The sequence below is a fragment of the Cataglyphis hispanica genome, chromosome 1, assembly GCF_021464435.1.
Source record: "Cataglyphis hispanica isolate Lineage 1 chromosome 1, ULB_Chis1_1.0, whole genome shotgun sequence".
Lineage (NCBI taxonomy): Eukaryota > Metazoa > Arthropoda > Insecta > Hymenoptera > Formicidae > Cataglyphis > Cataglyphis hispanica.
Genome location: NC_065954.1, coordinates 9,873,059 through 9,892,807, shown reverse-complemented (window position 1 = coordinate 9,892,807; position 19,749 = coordinate 9,873,059). Strand labels below are relative to the sequence as shown.

Sequence of the window (19,749 nt, the reverse complement as noted above, 5' to 3'; positions counted from 1 at the left end):
TAATTCTTGCCACCTCGAATATCTTTGAGTCTAGAACAGTTACAAAAAGTTTTTTCCTACAAAAGTTTTATAGTTTCAAAGGGGCCATCGAGTGATGGTTTTTATTAATATTAATATTAATATGTTATTAATATTAATTTAACTATTTTTTTATAAATATTTTATGATTAGTATATTAATCGACAGTCTTGTAATTTACCTTTCTAACATTTTTTGAACTCCTCTATCGAATTACGTAAAAAAAATAATCGTTCCATTTGAAAAAATGGAGTTGACCTTGAGATCTCCAAAGCAACCACCCCGACGAACTGTGTTACCACTACTCGATGACCCCTTTGAAATTATAAAACTTTTGTAGGAAAAAATTTTTCGTAACTGTTTTAGACTCGAAGATATTCGAGGTGGCAAGAGTTACTGATCCACTTTGTATAATTGTACAGTTTTACATTTACAACTTTCACACGAAGTGAATTTCATTCTATACCGATCCCTAAGTGCAAAACGTGATCTACAATTGCCCCTTCCCGCCCGATATATACTTTGCAAGGCGAAGTGAGGATCATCCCACACCACCTATTTATTTTGCTGTGAAGATTTTAGTTATTTCAACATTATCATGATCTTGTTAAAATCAGAATGAAACTCACTGTTCTTATATATACGTTTGAACAAAAACAATTCTCGTATTGTCATGATATAAAAATAATACTCACATTCTTTGATCGACGATCAAATACTTCATCGTCAGTGGGCTTGGTTATAATTTACGCAAAAATAAAATTATTTGAATTTCTATCAGTGTGAGCACCGAAACGAATTAATAGAACTTTTGCGAAAATGTGACGTGGTAAATATGGAAATGATATGTCCGCAATGTAATAATAAACTCGCTTTGAATATATCTAAGTTATTGTTTTGGTATCGAAAAGTGACTACTATTAAATACAATAAGAAAAAAAAATTTTACAGTGTGAATTTAAGATCTACTTACACTTACCAGTTCCGTATCAGTACCGTATCCGTGCACAGATGCTACATTCGATTTCATATGATTAAATGCAAGTATTTATACTATTCCGTATCCGTACCGTCAGTGTCTGAGTCAATATCGCCGATATTGTTCGCGATAATATTTTCACAGAACGAACGGCATTGAACATACATATATATACAAGGTGTCAATCGCATCACCGGTCGTGTGCAGGCAGAGCAGATCCTGTACCATTTTGCTATTTTTGTAATAATTTTCGAGAAATTAATTAAAAAAGATCCACCAATTCGCGTGAGTATAAGCGCGCAGTAAAAAGGCACAACCCATTGATGTGTGGTTGCTAGGACGTGAGAATCTATTGTTATGTATCGCTATATGTAACCATTGTCATTTGTAGAGCGCTTCTTTCCAAATTTTGTCACACACACGACCGGTGATGCGATTGACGCCGAACATCCTGTATATATATATATATATATATATATATATATATATATATATAAGATTTATATATAAAATATATTAATAATTGATTATTAAGAAATAGTACATGTTTTAAATTAAATTTTTTCATTTTGCCAGCTGAAGAATTAAAGAATTTCATAAAAGTTTCTCTTATTGCAAATGTTACTTGCGTATTGTTTCCACCACGAGCATTTAGATTTTGCAATATTGTCTGATCTTCAGCTCTATTAGCATTATCTTCAAAATTGACAGTATAATTATTGTCACTTTCTTTAATGAAATTGTGTAGCACATATGTTGCAAGTATAATAAAATCAACATATTCGTGTTTGGCTTGAATTCGGCGATTATAAATTCGAAAACGTTGTGTTAAAATACCAAACATATTTTCAACTACTCTTCGAGCAATAATTATGTGACAAGCAATAATTATAAATTCTTTTATCGTCAGTATCTAAATGCTTTCCGGGATATAATCTAAGAAGATAGGTTTTAAAGGAAAAGCTTCATCACCGACTATAACATAAGGTACTTTTATTGAAGTACCAGGCAGAATCGTTCGGCAAGCCAGGCAGCATCATTCGGAACATTTAATGTTTTCTCTTCAAATCTTTTTTCCATCTCAGAATGTGCCAAAATGCCTCCGCCGCTGTTTTTCCATACGCATCAACATCAACCATGATAAATTTATAATTAGCATCGACAAGAGCCATCAAAACAATGGAAAATGATTTCTTATAATTAAAATATTCTGACCCACTGTTACACGGTGCTTGAATAATAACGTGTTTGCCAAGACGATAATTAAATGAAATTGTTTTAAAAGAATCTCCTGTTACTAAATATTTGAAATATTGATATAAAGATTTATGTAATTATTTATTAATCTTTGCACATAAATTATATCTATATATTGCGACGAATTTTCCTTTTGCGAAAAAGCACGCTGCGCGCGCCCGCCGTCGCGATCTCTCTGTCGCGCGGATGTTTGGTTGCGCCGACGAACGGGATAATGATTCGCCGGACAGGAGATGAGGGAAAAGGATCGTGAACAAAAAAAAAAGAATCGAAAGATATAATTACACGCTGGGAGGGAACGGGGTGGAAGGTGTTCCGCGCGGGCCGTGACGAAACCTTAAAACTCGCGAAAATTTTAATTGGGCGCCAGATACGGTCTTGCACGTATCAATTCGCTACATACGCGAGATAGACGCGAAAAAGACGCGAAAGAAAAAAGTAGATTTCGTCGCGGGCGGACTAGCTCACCTAACAGTAGAGGGACAAGATGAATGTTGAACGAACATGATATAGAGACAAGAGGCGACAAAGACAGAGCAACAAATACATGTAAAAGAAATTAAATACGTCGATCGTAACAAAGAGATAACAACTTTATTAATTTAGAGGTGTGTCCGAATGATAATAACGATAAGCGGTGATATGCTCAGTGTTAATTAAGTTCGCGGAAGCGAGTCTGGGTGTTAGAAACGACTTAGCGCCGAAAATAAGACGCCGTTAAATTAGAGCCGATCAGGCCTGTGCCCGAGCGCAATTATACCGAGTCGATTATCAGACCCCTCGCGGATCGATAATATTTCGCTCGCTATTCTACCATGTCGTATGGTTACCACATGCATCCAGTGCACCCTTAGCATGCACCTCGCTAATCTAGCTCGCAACGCTCAGAACGATACTCCATACTTTCCGCGAAATCACTACCTCAATCATCCATTCTAACGCATACGATTCGACAAAGAATATAATAAACCGAAATATTCGCACGAAACGCCCTCACTCTCGACGGTTAACAACAGGAATACCTATAATCGCGAATACGAATAATCGCGAGACACACTCACACTCGGCGATTAACAACAAGAATACCTAATTGCGAAACACACTCATACTCGGCGACCTCACACATACACGACTTAGACACTAGAACGGCGAGAAATTACGCGCTAATATATTACGCAGAGTCTCGGTCCGCGATCTCCAGAGAGACGATATACAACGCAATATTTCTAGAGTCCAATACTCGAGATCTCATTCGAGACACGAGACATTCGCGACAAATACACGTAAAATGAGAGTATACTCGTGAAGTAACAAGAAAATAACAAATTTATTACGGTGAAAGAATTGGATCCGGATGGATAAATCATAAAGAAAGCGGTGAATTATTTGGCGTCGATAAATTCGCGGAAGCGAGACTGGATGTTAGAGACAGCTTAAAAGCGCTGCGGAAAATAAGACGCTGTTAAATCAGGATCGGGCCTATGCCCGGACAAAATTATACCGAAGTTATCGATATATTATCGACCCCTCGTGGATCGATAATATATCGCTCGCTATCTTAACATGTCGTACGTCAACCACATGCATCCAGTGCACCCCTAAGCATGCACCGCGCATATATTGCTCGCAACGCTTTGTACGATATTCCGTACCAACCGCGAAATCACTCTATCGCTCATCCATTTCAACGCATATAATTCGACGAAAAAAATAATAGAAATATATCCACACGAAACACACTCACACTCGAAGGCTAACAAAAGAAATACATAATCGCGAGACACACTCACACTCGGCGAAAGACTACTCACGCATACCGCACTTAGACGCTAGACGGTGAGAAATTTCGCGACTACTATATTACATCGTATTATCGATCCGCGATCTCCAGAGAGACGATACATGCGGTATAAAACGCGCAATACTAATTGAATCCGCGAAACCAATATTCAGGACGTTTTGATGTTGGGATCGCTTGCCGACATGGCCGTGTCGCAATGGCAATTACGCTAAGGATGACGCAATAAACACCAAAATTCCGGGGTGCGTGTTATCACGACCAATCGCATGATATAACACGCGAGGCAGCCGCCGTGCGGCACGCTCATGATCGTACCAGGAGCGTGTACCCCCGAGATCGCGATCAATAATTTTCGCAGGGCCCTTCTGAGAGGGCCTCGACGTGTCCCGCCTGGATCTCGGGATCGAGGAACGCATTGGTGACTCTCAACGATCTCTTGTCCTCCCGCCGCGCCTCGCGGCGATGGAGCTCGTTTGGGGCACGTCTCCGCACGGTCTTGCGTCCAGGCGCAAGAATTCCCTCGTCCTCTCACGCTCCTCATCTCACGCTTCCAAATTCGGCTGTTGATAATTCCCTTCCATCTCATGTCCTCCCGAAAGTCGCCCCTCGTCTTCAAAGCTGTTTTGATGGTTGTTTTCCCGGTTGCTTTCTCGCTCCTCCGATAAGGCTTCTATATCGTATCAAAATAATAAAATAATAACTAAAATTAAAAATAACGTAATAAATCCGATAAAAAACGCCCCTTTGGAGATTTCGGTATGGCTCTCGCGATTTTCGCGCGAGCGTGTATTCCGCGCTCAGCGATTGGGGAGAGATCCGGTGGACGCGCGCGGGATGACAGTGTCACCCCCCATTCCCAAGAGATATCGTACCGACATCGATTATCTCGACAGCCACCAGACCAGATTATTCGGATTTTCGGAGGTCGGAGAACTACCGAAACCTCCAGAATATTGGCACAAAGTGGACGGTAACCAATCACAACAAAAACAAACGCAGACCGACGCCACTTCACGGGACTAAAAGTAATCGTCTCCCTGCAGTCGTATCTAACATATGTCGACGGGTCTTTAAGTAATAATGCTCGCAGACGCCTCGCAGAGATGGGAGCGGTAGATAAGGAACATAATGCCAGAGTACGAATACTATTTTTATTTTTAAAATGGCGATCGGTGGTTATCCGGCAAACAAAAATGTATCAAACATACGAAAAAGTCCGCGCGGGGAAAAAGAAAAAGAAAAGAAAAAAAACAAAAAACGACAAACGGTGTCCCGGACCTCGGACGGGACAAAAACAAGCAAAAAAGAAATATCACACGGTAGCGAGTGAGGAGACCTACAAAAAAAGGAACAGGGACCTAATTTAAGTCAGAGCGGAAGCGGCCCCGGCTGGACGATCTCTTCCGACGGCGGAAGTCCTCCGCTGCGGGAACGGTGGTTCCGGAGTGGGCCCTCCGCTCTCCAGCACTCCGCGTCTTCGCACGGGCAATTTTTAAGGGTATAGCCGACCTCGCCGCATCGGTAACAAAACTGCCGATGCGGCTCGGGACACGCATTGTAGCGGTGCGGCCCCCGCAATTCCAGCACTCCATCGACCGGTCTCTCTGACGGGGCTTCCGCCAGGTCCCTCCCGGAGGCATAGTGATTGGGCGGGTGCCTGCTCCTCCGGGCTCGCCCGTGACGCTCCTGCGCCCATCTACGGATCAGTCTGGGTAGACTTACTGGCCGTGTTACGGCCTGGAAAACCCGATGTTCTCGAGCCCCACGGGATATCCTTTCCAACTCCTCGCGCAGATCCGCCTTAAAATCGGGGTGGCGGCTGGCCATCTCGTCTAAGTGCTTCGCGCATTTGCGGAGAAAATCGCGGAAGCTCATTCTTCCTCCTCGGTAGGCAACCCTCGGTAGCTCAACCTAAGGATTAGAGGCCACATAAGATTGTAGATCCTTGACATGGATCTTCCCAACCATTTTATACCCTTCATCTGCCAGCTCGTATATAACTGGCGACAATATCTTCGAGATGGTGAACGGCCCATGGTATTTCGCCGCTAATTTCGCTGAGATGGCATGCGCTGCGGATGACAATAAATGCTATCTTTTCAATACCTTATCGCCGATTACAAAGTGTACATCGCGTTTACGCAAATTATAATAACGCGATTACTTCTGATGAGTGGCCTCTAGATTCTCTACCAGTCTCGCAAAGCTTGAATTCGCTCCATACGCTCCTTCCATTTACCGATTGCGGCTTCCTCAATCTCGAGCTCAGGCTCCTGAGCTTCTCGCCTCGAGTTTATCGTCGACAGTTCCCTATCAAAATTAAAAAATGCGTAGCATGTAACGACGTATGATACGCCGAATTATATGCGAAACGAAATTCTTTACATGCAGATCTCGATGATCCTGCTCGATAAATGCAGTGATCATCTTTCGATGTTAACGGATCTCATCCGTTAACAATACACGAAGGGTTCCCCATCGGTTTATAACTAGGTCTTCGATAGTCTCGTGAATCATTTTACCGTTTGCTCTTCGGAGCGGACAACATTCCACTCCTTTTCGTAAATAAATCTTGTATGACCAGAAGATACGCGAATCCGCTCCTCGAGGTGGGAAATAGGCCCATGATATCCATAGCGACGACCGTCCACGGGGTATCGACCTTTTTTCGCCCTATTAAGCTAATGGGGACGTCCTGTTCCACTTTAGTTCGTTGACATGTATCGCAACGCCGGATATAATTTGCGACTTTTCTAAACATACGCGGACAATAATATTGCCGCGATACTCGTTTTCTCTATGCCTAGGTGACCTGCCTGAGGAACGTCATGATTAGCTCGAATAACATCGCGACGCAAATCTCGCGGAAGCACCAGCTTCCACTGTTCTAAGTCGTCAACTACTTGCAACACGACAGGATTCTGTTCGGAAATATAACCGGTCGATCTCGATTTTCCAACTCGGGTATTTATGCGGCTCGCTTTGGATATTTCGCACGCGCGTGTCGTACCATTCGTTTCCGGTGATCGCAATAGCGCAATAGTTCTTCGACGGGTTCGTATAATCGCGATAGCGCGTCGGGAACGTGATTTAGTGCCCCCTTCCGATGTTCGATCTCGTATTCATATTCTAATAAATCGAGAGCCCATCTTGCTAACCGACCGGTTGGATTTTTTTTTCAAATTATGCAACCAACGAAGGCTGCTATGATCGGTAATGACTTTAAACTGGTAGCCCTCTAAGTACGGTCTAAACTTTCGAATTGCCCATACGACTAGGCATTCCTGTTCCGTCGTGGAATACTTTTTTTCTGCTTCCGATAGCGCGCGACTTGCAAATGCGACCACGTGTTCCACGCTTTCCGATTCTTGCGTTAACACAGCGCCTAATCCGACCGAACTCGCGTCCGTTTGTAGTACGAACGGTAACTCAAATTTTGGGCACGACAACGTAGGCGGTGATATAATGCATGATTTGACCGTTTCAAATGCCGATTTTTTGTCCTCCCCCCACTCCCAAGAGTAGTTCTTCCGAAGGAGACGCGTCAGTGGCTCTAATTTTGATGCATATTACGGTATGAATTGTCTGTACCACGATGCCATCCCAATATAACGACGTAATTATTTAATGTTTCTCGGCGGCGGGTATTCAACTATCGGCACGGTTTTGTCCGGATCGATCTTTACTCTCTCTTGTTGGACTAAGAACTCGAGGTATTTAACCTGCGATCGGCAAAATTTACTTTTCTCCTGATTAATCGTAAGAGCGGCTCCTTTGATTCTATCCAAAACGCGTTTCAGCCAAACGAGATGTTCCTCAGAACAGATGATCCTCAAACGTTCGCGTCACGATAACGATATTGTCCAAATAAACGAAAGCGTGCAGCTCCATTTCCGGTCCGATAAGACGATCAAGTAAGCGTTGAAACGTCGCGGGTGCCCCGGTAAAACCAAACGGCATTCTCGTAAAATAAAATAGGCCGTTACTCGGTACCGTAAACACTGTTAATTCACGACTATTTTGCTCTAGCGGGATCTGAAAATACGCTTGACTCAGATCGATGGTCGAAATATATCGGGCAGTACGTAATTTATCCAAAATCGAGTTTATGTATGGTAATGGATACGCGTCTTTCTTTGACACCGTATTTAACTTTTGAAAATCGAGACAGAAACAATAGATGCCATTCGATTTCTTTATCACAGACCAGACTAGATCATTCGCTTTTTGACGGCTCAATTATTCCCGCTTCTAACATTTTATCAACCTCTGCGTAAATTGCTTCCTAAATTTTCGGCGACATCGGGTAGCGCTGTTTAATTGGCGCGTGATTTCCGACATCTATCCGATGTTCCGACAAATTAGTTACCCTGGGTTTACTCGGATCTCCTACGATCTCTGACGCGAGAAAATTTTTTAATCGTCATTCCTCGGCCGATGATATCTCAACTAACCCACAACAAATAAGCAAACTTTTACGCGACCTACGAATCCGAGCTCCTCTGGGAATTTGCCATATTCGGCGAGAGCGTCCTTTTGACGGCGGTAAGCGGTCCGTCTTCCAGTTGCGAGGCTTTTTCCGTTTTCGCGGAAATCATCCTCCATTTGGCACTTTCCCCTCCCGTTGTGCTTACGCGGCACGAGGAATTACCGAATTTCGTATCAAAGTCGCCACACCTGAATTATCCGAAAAATACCAAAGGTGTGTCGCGAAATTTACATCGATTCCAAACATAGACAAGAAATCTACTTCGAGTATGCACGGTAACGCTAAGGTGGGTAACGCGTAAACTTTCAAGGATTTGATTCGATGGCGGAGCGTAATCGGTACTTAGAGTTCTCTTTTTGTCCGTGTGGTTTGGACCCGTAGCCATTGTTACGCGTTTGCCATCCGAACTTTTAAATTGTAAATGTAACTCCCTCACTAATTCGACTGCTGACGGTCCGAGAAACGTGCGACTCGAGTATTTCGTTTCCCATAATCTCGACACGTAAAAACAATAACAATGATTCATCACGACCACCAAACGCACTATAATTCACATTAATTTTGCACGACACGAATAGGGGATATCTTCGGAGTAGGAGTCGGGTTCCCCCCATTAATCGACCCCCTTACTCTTTTCACGAACAATCAGGACATGTGCGCAAAGTTACTTCGGCGCGACCGCAGCGATAACAATGCATGCGCGGCGCGGTCTCACAATCGCGCGATAGATGACCGATGCCATCACAATTCCAACATTTTGCGGTAGATACGCGCGGAGGTCGAATTCCGGGTGTCGAGGGTTGCGTGCCGTACTCGAAGCCACAGACGCTTTGTCGGTCGAGGTTTTCGCGGCGCGATCTTTTCGCCGTTTTTCCCTGCGCGAGACAGCCCCCGAATCCGCAGAATTCGACGAAGTATTTGATTGACGCGGTGACCGTGTCATGTTTATGCGCTTGTTTGTTAACATAGCATGGGGATCGGTAGGCTAGGTCAAGGAATAAGGATTTATCGGGAGTCGGCGGAGTGACTAACGCTGCGCTAATTGATGACTGGCTTCTATGCGTCGCTATGTCCTCTAACGCGTCGAGATCGTCCACTTCATCCCGGCGTATCGCGATCTGCAAACGCGGCAACATATTTTGAAACGCGTAACTAACTTGTTCCGTCGCTCTCCAAGACGGCGACAACCGATTGTACATTGCCCTCAAGCACGTGAGATAATCCGCCACGGACTCCTGTTCCCCCTGCGTTCGTCTTATTATCTCGTCTCTCAGCGCGAACTGAAAGTCCGGATCCCCAAATCGCGTACGCGCCACGCGGATCTAAACGCGACCCACGTCGATAATCGATCTCGTCTTCCGCGAAATCAATGTAGCGCGATACCCGATAAAAAGAATGGTAAGCAGCGGAGAATATCCTCATCCGCCACCTGCACTAATTCGCGACCCTCTTCGATATGCATCAAAAACGTTACGGCTTCTTCCCCTTACGCACCCGAAAATTTCAAATTCCATTTTCTCATGACATTATACACTGTCATCGAGGAATTTTCCGGAGAATCGCGCGTGGAATTATGTCCGGGGGTGCGGGGTGTACCCAAAGAGCGCGACGGCCCTGGCGGACTGTAGCGCGGCATCGTACTATCCGGACGATCCGGCTCCCTCGGGAGCTCCAGACGCTCATCCGACATCCCGTCCACTCTATCCGCGGACGATATTCGAAATCCTTCCCTATCGTCACGCACGCGACGTAACAATCGAGCGATTAAAGTCGAATAACTTCCATTCATCGAAAGTCTACGCCTATGTAATTCCTCGACAAGTTGTTCGTGATTCAAAACAAAAACCCAGTCGCCCTCGGGATCGACTCGACTCATACTATTTTCCCGATACTCAAATTTGAGATATAAACACAGGACCGTTACACGACGACAATAATATAACACAATTCCAGCGCGAACATGAAAAGACAGAAAAATGATATCTTGAACAGTCAAACAAAAACTAATAATATACTATACGAACGAACCTCTCACAACGGTTAAATTCGACGAAATTATTTTCGCGATAATATCGAATAATTTTCTCACTAAATTTCAAATTAATGCTTAATTGTCCGTGAGGTTACAAAAATTACGATTTTTTCGTTAATTAATTAATTCACGGGCGCACAACACGAAAAGAACGGAGAGGATTGAAAAAGAACGAAAAAAAAACGAAAAGGAAGAAAAGGACAAGCTTATTATTTACCGTTTTTCACGAAATTTGTTATCAAAATATCCCGAACGACGCACCTCTTACTTTCCCCTCGAATTCAACACGATTTTCTAAAACTCCCCTTCTAGCAACGTGGCCTCATGTTGGGCGCTAAATTTTTGCGACGACTCTTCTCTCCGCGAACCGTCGAACGCTGCGCGCGTCCGCCGTCGAGATCTCTCCGTCGTGCGGATGTTCCGTTGCGCCGATGAACGGGAGTATGATTCGCCGGACGGAAGATGCGGGAAAAGGGATCGTGGACAAAAAAGAGAATGGGGATATAATTACACACCGGGAGAGAACGGGGTGGAAGGTGTTCCGCGTGTGCCGTGACGAAACTTCAAAACTCGCGAGAATTTTAATTGGGCGCCAGATACGGTCTTGCACGTATCAATTCGCTAAATACGCGAGACAGACGCGAAAAAGACGCGAAAGAAAAAAATAGATTTCGTCGCGGGCGGACTAGCTCACCTAACGGTAGAGGGGCAGGGCAGATGTTGAACGCACATGATATAGAAGCAAGAGGCGACAAAGACAGAGCAACAAATACATGTAAAAGAAATTAAATACGTCGATCGTAACAAAGAGATAACAACTTTATTAATTTAGAGGTGTGTCCGAATGATAATAACGATAAGCGGTGATATGCTCAGTGTTAATTAAGTTCGCGGAAGCGAGTCTGGGTGTTAGAAACGACTTAGCGCCGAAAATAAGACGCCGTTAAATTAGAGCCGATCAGGCCTGTGCCCGAGCGCAATTATACCGAGTCGATTATCAGACCCCTCGCGGATCGATAATATTTCGCTCGCTATTCTACCATGTCGTATGGTTACCACATGCATCCAGTGCACCCTTAGCATGCACCTCGCTAATCTAGCTCGCAACGCTCAGAACGATACTCCATACTTTCCGCGAAATCACTACCTCAATCATTCATTCTAACGCATACGATTCGACAAAGAATATAATAAACCGAAATATTCGCACGAAACGCCCTCACTCTCGACGGTTAACAACAGGAATACCTATAATCGCGAATACGAATAATCGCGAGACACACTCACACTCGGCGATTAACAACAAGAATACCTAATTGCGAAACACACTCACACTCGGCGACCTCACACATACACGACTTAACACTAGAACGGCGAGAAATTACGCGCTAATATATTACGCAGAGTCTCGGTCCGCGATCTCCAGAGAGACGATATACAACGCAATATTTCTAGAGTCCAATACTCGAGACGTTTCGGGGCTTGGATCGCTTGCCAACGGGGCCGTGTCGCTAATACAATTACGCTACCATGACGCGTAATCGCTAAATTTCCGAGCGGAATTCGAACGCGAACACTAAAGTACGGCCACGATGGCAGAACGACGCGATCCCGATATCGCGAACATGCGTGGCTAACACGTAGCGGGATAACCTCACCGGCACGATGCTCTCTTCTCGGAAGTCCGAAGGTACGACAGCTCCTCCTCGTTCGATCTCGTCCTCTCGGGGTCCTGCCGCAACCACGCTCTCGCACTCCTCGCTCTCGTCCGGAATCTCTCCTTGCACGCCCACGCCTATTTCACTCACGTATTTCGCTCTCGCTCCAAGCACGTCTAACATTCGCTCACGCTCGCGCCAGTCTGACCCGGGAGCACCGCGATCTAGAATCGCCGGGCCAGCCGGGGATGCGCAACCGGAGTGCGTGTTATCACGGCCAATCACGCGATAACACGCGGGCAGCCGTCTGACGGCACGCTCATGATCGTACCGCGCGCGTACTCCCGAGATCGCGATCAATATTTTTCCACGGGGCCCTTCGGAGAGGGCCTTGGCGGATTCCGCCGGGATCTCGGAAGCGAGGAACGCAACGGTGTCCCTCGCCGATCTCCTCTTTTTCCCGCCGTGCCTCGCGGCAATAGAGCTCCTTCGGGATCCTTCGGAGCACGTCTCCGCACGGACCTGCGTCGAGGCGCGAGGATCCTCCTCGTCCTCTCGCGCTTCTCGCCACGCTACCGAATTCGGTGGTTGATAATTCCTTTACTTTTTCCTTTCGTCCTCTCGAAGGTCGTCTTCCGAGTTGTTGTGATCGTTGTTTTTGATGCGGCCGTTTTCACGCTTCTCCGGTAAGGCTCCCGTGTTGTATCGAAATAAGGAAATAATAATACAATTAAAAAGATGAAATAAGTCCGACAAATAACGCCCCTCTAGAGATTTCGGTACGGCTGTAATGTTTTGAGACTGGCGCGGATGCGTTTTCCGCGCTCAGCGATCGGAAAGAGATCCGGTGGTCGTGCGCGAGACGGCAACGTCACAATATATATTAAAATTAATGTTTTTTTTTAATACATTTACATTGCAGTTATTGTGATATAACTAAATTAAATATAATTGTCAATTAAATTTAAATGTAATTTGAATTTATTGTTGGTCTTAATATATACTTTAAAAGTTAGTAGCTATAGTTTTTTTATATCTAAATTTTTTTATGTATATATTTTTATTTGTATTGAACTTATTTTAAAAATCGATTTTGTATTATAAAAGATAAAATACATTTTAATTTGTTATGAAAAGAATTCGTCTATAACATTCCTATAAAAACAAGATTGATTTTATGACAAATACTATTTCAAGTTACAAATCCTCACAAACTGAATTGCTTCTAAATACTTGGCTAGTTAACTATTGATTTCATATTTATTTTTTATCTTTTATTTTTTATAAGTTATTTTTTAAATATGTATTTGGCGTATTTTTTTACCTTTATGAAGTTTTTTTTAGTGAAATAAGATATTCAGTAATATCAAAAAGATTTACACGATTAATTTGTTAATAATTTTTTAATGAATAACATACAAATATTAAAACTTGCTATAAATTATTCAAACTCATGACTTTGACAAAATATAATATATCAAAGTTAAAGCTATTTGCAGAACTTATACACATGTTAAAGTAAATATCAATTTAATAATGAAAAAAATTTTGTTTATTTTTTGTCTTTTCTTGTTTATTTAGCTGTACTTTATTTTTTTATTTCAAATGACATTTATCTAGAAATATCCTATGTATATGTAGAATATTTATAAATTCACAAATCAATTATAACAGAAAAAGTTTCAAAAAATTAAATTAAAAGTATTCGCGATATTTTGTTTTTAATAGTAGTTTTTGAGAACTTAATCTAGAGTCGGCGCGGTAGTGTTAACGACCAAGCACTACCATTAGACAAAAATTTGTAAATGTGTTCTCATATTATTACGTATTGATGTACTACAAGGTGCTATCAAAAATTTTTTTATTCTATAAAAAATGTTAGGCTTACTTTATTTACAATTTGCCTCTATTCCCTTCGAAGCAGTCTCCTTGTGACTACACCAGCATTTCTGTCATACTTCAAATTTTACTGGAATCTTTTTGCTGCAGTGTGTAAAACAGCTTCTATAATTGAGTCTCGATATTTTGTTCGCGGCCATTCTATTACGACCATTACTGTTTTCGTTGATCAACATTCGGCTCTTTATGAAGCGTGCATATTATTCAATACATTGTGTTACAACCTAGAGCGTCATTATCAAAAGTCTGATCAAAGAGTCTCAGCCGATTTTCCGAGTTATAATACAAAACTTTGGTCAAAAAGTTGATCAAAAACAACAAACACACAGGATGGTTGCGCACCAACACAACTTCCAAAAATGTTGAAAAAATTGCAAAAATTTTTGTGAGGATGGCCGCTAGATTTAGCCTTTTGTGACTTCTTGTTCCCAAAAATGAAACTAAAGCTCAAGAAACGACATTTCGAGCTATATAAGAGATAGAGACTAAATCGCAGAAAATGTTCATAAGCTATAGCAAGAAGAGATATCCAAGAAAAATTTGAAGCATGAAGCGCTAAGGTAACTGTATAAAGTTACAAGGAGACTATTTCGAAGGGTATAAAAGAAAATTGTAAATAAAATAAGCATAACATTTTTTTATAAAGTAAGGCCGGAAAATTTTTAATAGCATCTTATATATCCTTATACATTATAAATTGATATCAATAAATAAGCCAATAAAATAAATCTTCAAATTATTAAAATTATATAATTAGTATTCACACACGCGCGCGCGCACGAGCACGCACACGCACACGCACACACATACACACATATTCGCACGCACATGTGCATATATATAAATTTTATAGAAATAATATTATTGTTTTATATTTTACAGGAGATAATAATGTAGAAGAAAATTGCAATGTGAATAAAATTATTCTAGTTAGTGGAAAACACTATTATGCACTTAATAATTATCGAGAAACTATTGGAAACAAAAATGTGGCTATCATCAGGATAGAAAGTCTATGCCCATTTCCTGTTCACGAATTATTGGAAGAAATTGAAAAATATAAACATGCGAGAAGTAAAAAGCATTTAATTATTTTATAGATGTTGGATTGTATAGGATATCCCAAAACACCCTAGACAACGTTCATGAGTGGATAGAGTATAATAAACTGAACAAAAAAGGCTTTTACCATATTTTGCAATATTAATTTAAAAAGATCGACGAATGAGCGCGCGTTTCGCGCAGCTAGACCATGAGACGTTCATGGGATGTACTGTAGGCGTGCCAGTGGCGTGCTTTGTAATGTCGCATGGCAACGAAAAGTTTGGTTTCGCGACGAAAGTCTAGGTACGCGTGAGTCCAAACTTTGGTAAATATGCATATTGCATCGACCTCACCGATTTCAATGACCTTGACATATGTTGTCAAGGACATGACTTTGAGTAACTTTTTCTTATTTCTATAACTTAATCGACGGTCTCTTATAGTTTTCGAGATATGCGATTTTAAAGTTTCACAGTTTTAATGTAGCATGTACTTTGTAAGTTGTAAAGCAAGGTCGTGTCTATTGGAGAGGTGGGTGCGGGAAGGGGGCTGAAGGTTCCCTTTGCACCCTCCCACCGGTGTGTATGTGTGCGTGTGTGTGCGTGTGTGTGTGCGTGTGTGTGTGTGCGCGCGCGCATGCTTCCTGTCCATGCACATACTTTGGTATATTTCAAACTTTTTTGTTAATAACTTTTTAATAAACGACGATTAAATTAGAAAAAAAAAATTACTCAGAATTATGTCCTTGACAACATAAATCAAGGTCATTCAAATCGGTGAGGTCGGCGCTAATATGCATATTTTACCCAAACTTTTTGTGCTCTATCTGCTCACGAGCATTGTCTAAAGTACTTTGGGACATATACAAGATGACTATGACTTGTCAAAAACGCAATTACTTTTAGAAATGGTTTAAAATATTTATGCTTAAATATTTTCAGTTTTTATTTGGAGCCAAGAAGAACCGCGAAACATGGGCGCGTGGAATTTTGTTAAACCACGTTTTGAAACTTTGTGTGGACGACAAGTAAGTTATACATAAAATTTTCATAGAAATTAGTTTATAATTATAAGTGATATTAATCTTGTTTTCTCTAAAATTGTCTTATATAAATTATCATATAAAAAAAATACTAATAAATATAAATAATAAATCAGAACTTTTGATTTATACTTTCAATTAAAATATAAAAATATAAAATAATATAAAAAATATATACAATGATAAAATATATTTAAATATATATAAATAATAATAAGATAAAATATATTTAAATAAGATATAAATATATATTTATATCTTATATAAATATATATTTATAATGATTCAGTGTTCTATTCTTGCTATTGGATATGTTCAGAAAACTGTCAAAATTAGAGAAGATTGCGATTCCCCTAAAAAGGATCGTTCTTTTACTTGCAAAATGTTTTACATTTGATTGTTTAGTGGCCTTGAAAAGAGTCTGTTTGCATGCTGCAATTATCGTTGGCATTCACGTCAGATAATAGTTAGCTTGTAATGTACTACAGCGGTCCTGGCGCACTGGTTGTTCGTCTTCATGAAGAGTGCGTTGCATATGTTTACGCTCCTCCTGTTCTTGTGTCTTTAATGATCTCTTCCAGTCGTTGGAGTCTAATTACGTCTCCTTCTTCTCTGTGATTGCCAAACCTATTTATATACCTCAGTGGATCCGGTCGAAACGGTCTGTATGCACCGGCCGTTCTGGCACGGACAGGCAGACAGCGGTCAGAAGAACGCTGGAAATGTCTGAAGTATAGACGTGGCGAGATGTAATACCGTACCCTGTTATCCCAGATCATAAAGAAATAACGTAGCGGTATGGTAAATTTAAACAATGCCAGGTCTATCGACCGTAATTTTCACTAGCCAGAAATGAAACCGACATGCTTTGCTTCGACGGACTTCGATCTCAGATTCGGTCAGTTGGAAATTCGTCGTGCTTGTAGCTTTGTAAAAAATCCTGGTGCGGTGTAATGAACATGGAAGATCTCGAGTCAACTATCTCAGTGACAGACTTGTGACTTCCGTCTAAGTTGTGGCTTCTGTCCAGGCTGTAGCCTCCGCCTAGGCTATGGTTGCTCTTGAATTATGTTTGTAATATGAGCTATCCTTTCCGCTTGCTGATCCGTGAATGTTCGACAAATCTTGTGCCGCGAGGTTTCATATACTCACTATCGTGACTTTTCACACTTGCAAGAAAGCTGTCTAGTGGCAAAAGCGCGAGTAAACTTTAAATTTGGACTCTTGCGAGAAAGTTTCTTGCACAAGCAGTTTTCTCCAGACACGCTTTCTAGTTGATGTGTGGTAAATGTGCAGGTGAGTCTGCGGTGTCTTGATACCATAGAACCCTCTCCTCCCTTCGTTGTAGAAAATTTTCTTCTTTTTATATTTTATTTAAAAAAGAAGCGGATGTATGTGTGGTGGACGTATAGTTTATCCAGCCGTCATTTTTGCTATGATAAGTGTTCTTTTGTTACTTTGGCTCTTCCTTTGTGGAGATGGTTTTACTTTCATTTATGTCTTCTAAGAGATGTGTATGCCGGTTTGAGTCTATCGATCAAAACATTTGTGATTTTTTTTTATTTATGCGTATTTTAAACATTTGCTCCTCTCGGTCGAGCACTTCATATGATCCGTATTGGTGTAGATTGCTGATTGCCGCATCATATCTTATGAAGACATATATTGTAATGTTCACGTTTTTAAATACAATGTTGATCTTTGGCGTTTATCTCGTGGTTGAAATCATCTCACTGTTTTCTTCAATCTTTCGACGAAGTCATGGTCGTCTTTGTATCCGTTTTTCCTATTGATTATGTAGGAATTGTCTCGGTACTTGTATCGGTTCTCCGTTTGTTATTTCGGCGGGAGTGGTCTCTTACCATTTACTATTGACTTGAGTAGTATGCCATTGTTCTCAAATATGAGAAACCAATCAGCTGTATTAAACGAATAAGTCGGCTTCAAATTGATCCATGATAATTTTTGCCGATATGCTATATCAGACAATTCATTCCAAAAATAAATACTTTGCTACCGTTTCTACAGTGATGACTGGCATAGGAATGGCTTCTGAATCTACTATCTCCTGAAATAATCGATAATTGTTAGGCAATATTTGTAACTTGCTAATATCGATAATGAGACTTCACATTACGTAGTGACGGAGAATACACATGCGGTTAGCTAATATAACATTAAAGTCGAAAATTGGACGATTAGTGTAGAGGAGAGATAAGAATGAGAAACGAAGAGTGACTCTGCTGAAAATGTTTGATTAAAACATAATCTGTTTTAATCGGTTTTAATCGATTCAAACATACGCGCTCGGATTAAAAAGTAACCGATTTTAATTTCGAATGAATTATAATCTGTTTTAATATCACTTTCGCGGATTATTTCTAATCCGATATCATTACATTCTAATCCATATTGTTGTCAATCCAAATAAACACGAATAATCGAATGGATATGTAATCTAAAATAATCTGCCTAAATCGTATATTTGACTATTTTCAATACCGTATTTTCGGTATTAAAATTATTGAAATCCCGATTAATTCTAATTACTTTTTTTTTAATCGGTTTTAATCGAACATTTTCAGTAGTGGAGGTGAAGACAGAGAAGACACAGGAAAGAAAAGAATTATAAAAATAAAGTAGTTTAGCAGAAAAAAAGGAAAGGAAAAATAATAAAAAAGAAATGAGGTTAACGAGCGGAAAACAAGAACAAAAAGAAAAAGAGAAAGATATCAGTAATTGAGAAGGACGGACAGATGGCGCCAATGGTGAAAAGGACGGGAAAAGCAAGACAGACAGAAAATGAAACACTGGATAAATGAGTAGAAGAAGAGAAGGAGCATGCAGGAAATTTGAAAAAAAAAAAATAGAAAAGATATAGGTAAAGATGTAAAAATTTATAAAGGAGCAAATGAAAAAAATTAAGAAGAAATTAACGGAGCATAAAATGGCAAGCGAAAGGAGAGAGATAGAGAAAAGAAATTGTGGAATAAGAATAAAGAGAAAAACAAATGGAGAAAAACAAACTCGGAGAGAATTAATAAGAAGAGAGAAACCCATAAAAATAACATATATACATATATATATACATACATATATATATATTAAATTAGATTAGACTAGAGTAGATATAAATTTATTGAATCCCCTTGGGATTACAATCTCTTACTATACTTCACTATCTTACACTATCTTCCAATCTCAATTTCCTTATTCCATCCATCTTCCAATCCATTCTCTCCATTCCATCTACTCACACACACCTCCTTGCCCTACTCTGCTTGCCTCCTCCTCCCTCTCTCCTCTCTCCACTCTCTCCACTCCCTCTCCCTCCTCTCCTCTCCCTCCCTCCCTCTCCTTCTCTCCTCCTCCCTCCCTCCTCCTCCCTCCTCCTCTCTCCTCCATCCCTCCATTCTCTCCATCTGTTCCTCATCCTTCCATATCTCCTCCCTTCCATTCCATCTTCTTCATCCTTCCATTCCAGTTCCCCTTCATTCCATTCCAACCTATCTTCCATTCTTCCATCTTTC

General features: G+C 41.0%; 2 protein-coding genes across 4 annotated transcripts in view; one reads left to right on the top strand and one right to left on the bottom strand.

The window, feature by feature from the left end:
- Nucleotides 1-19,749, top strand: part of LOC126849809 (2-oxoadipate dehydrogenase complex component E1) — a 128,459-nt gene that overhangs the window by 98,435 nt on the left and 10,275 nt on the right. For all 3 annotated transcript variants that reach the window (XM_050592071.1, XM_050592081.1, XM_050592062.1), the window contains exons 12-13: nucleotides 15,016-15,207; nucleotides 16,119-16,204. In XM_050592071.1, the coding sequence (XP_050448028.1) occupies nucleotides 15,016-15,207; nucleotides 16,119-16,204 (278 nt within the window). The remainder of the gene's footprint in view (nucleotides 1-15,015; nucleotides 15,208-16,118; nucleotides 16,205-19,749) is intronic.
- Nucleotides 3,563-12,426, bottom strand: LOC126851174 (uncharacterized). The gene is made up of 2 exons (XM_050594852.1): nucleotides 12,235-12,426; nucleotides 3,563-4,725 (listed from the first exon to the last, which is right to left on the bottom strand). Exons 1-2 carry the CDS (start codon nucleotides 12,415-12,417, stop codon nucleotides 4,264-4,266), a joined length of 645 nt encoding a protein of 214 aa, XP_050450809.1. The 5' UTR covers nucleotides 12,418-12,426; the 3' UTR covers nucleotides 3,563-4,263.

Bases quoted from the DNA above. Each gene is read 5' to 3' on its own strand.
- LOC126851174 (XM_050594852.1), bottom strand. From the start codon at position 12,417: ATGTTAGACGTGCTTGGAGCGAGAGCGAAATACGTGAGTGAAATAGGC. The intron at 4,726-12,234 runs GTGAGGTTATCC...GATACGATATAG, and splicing joins GAGAAGAGAGCATCGTGCCG to AAGCCTTATCGGAGGAGCGA.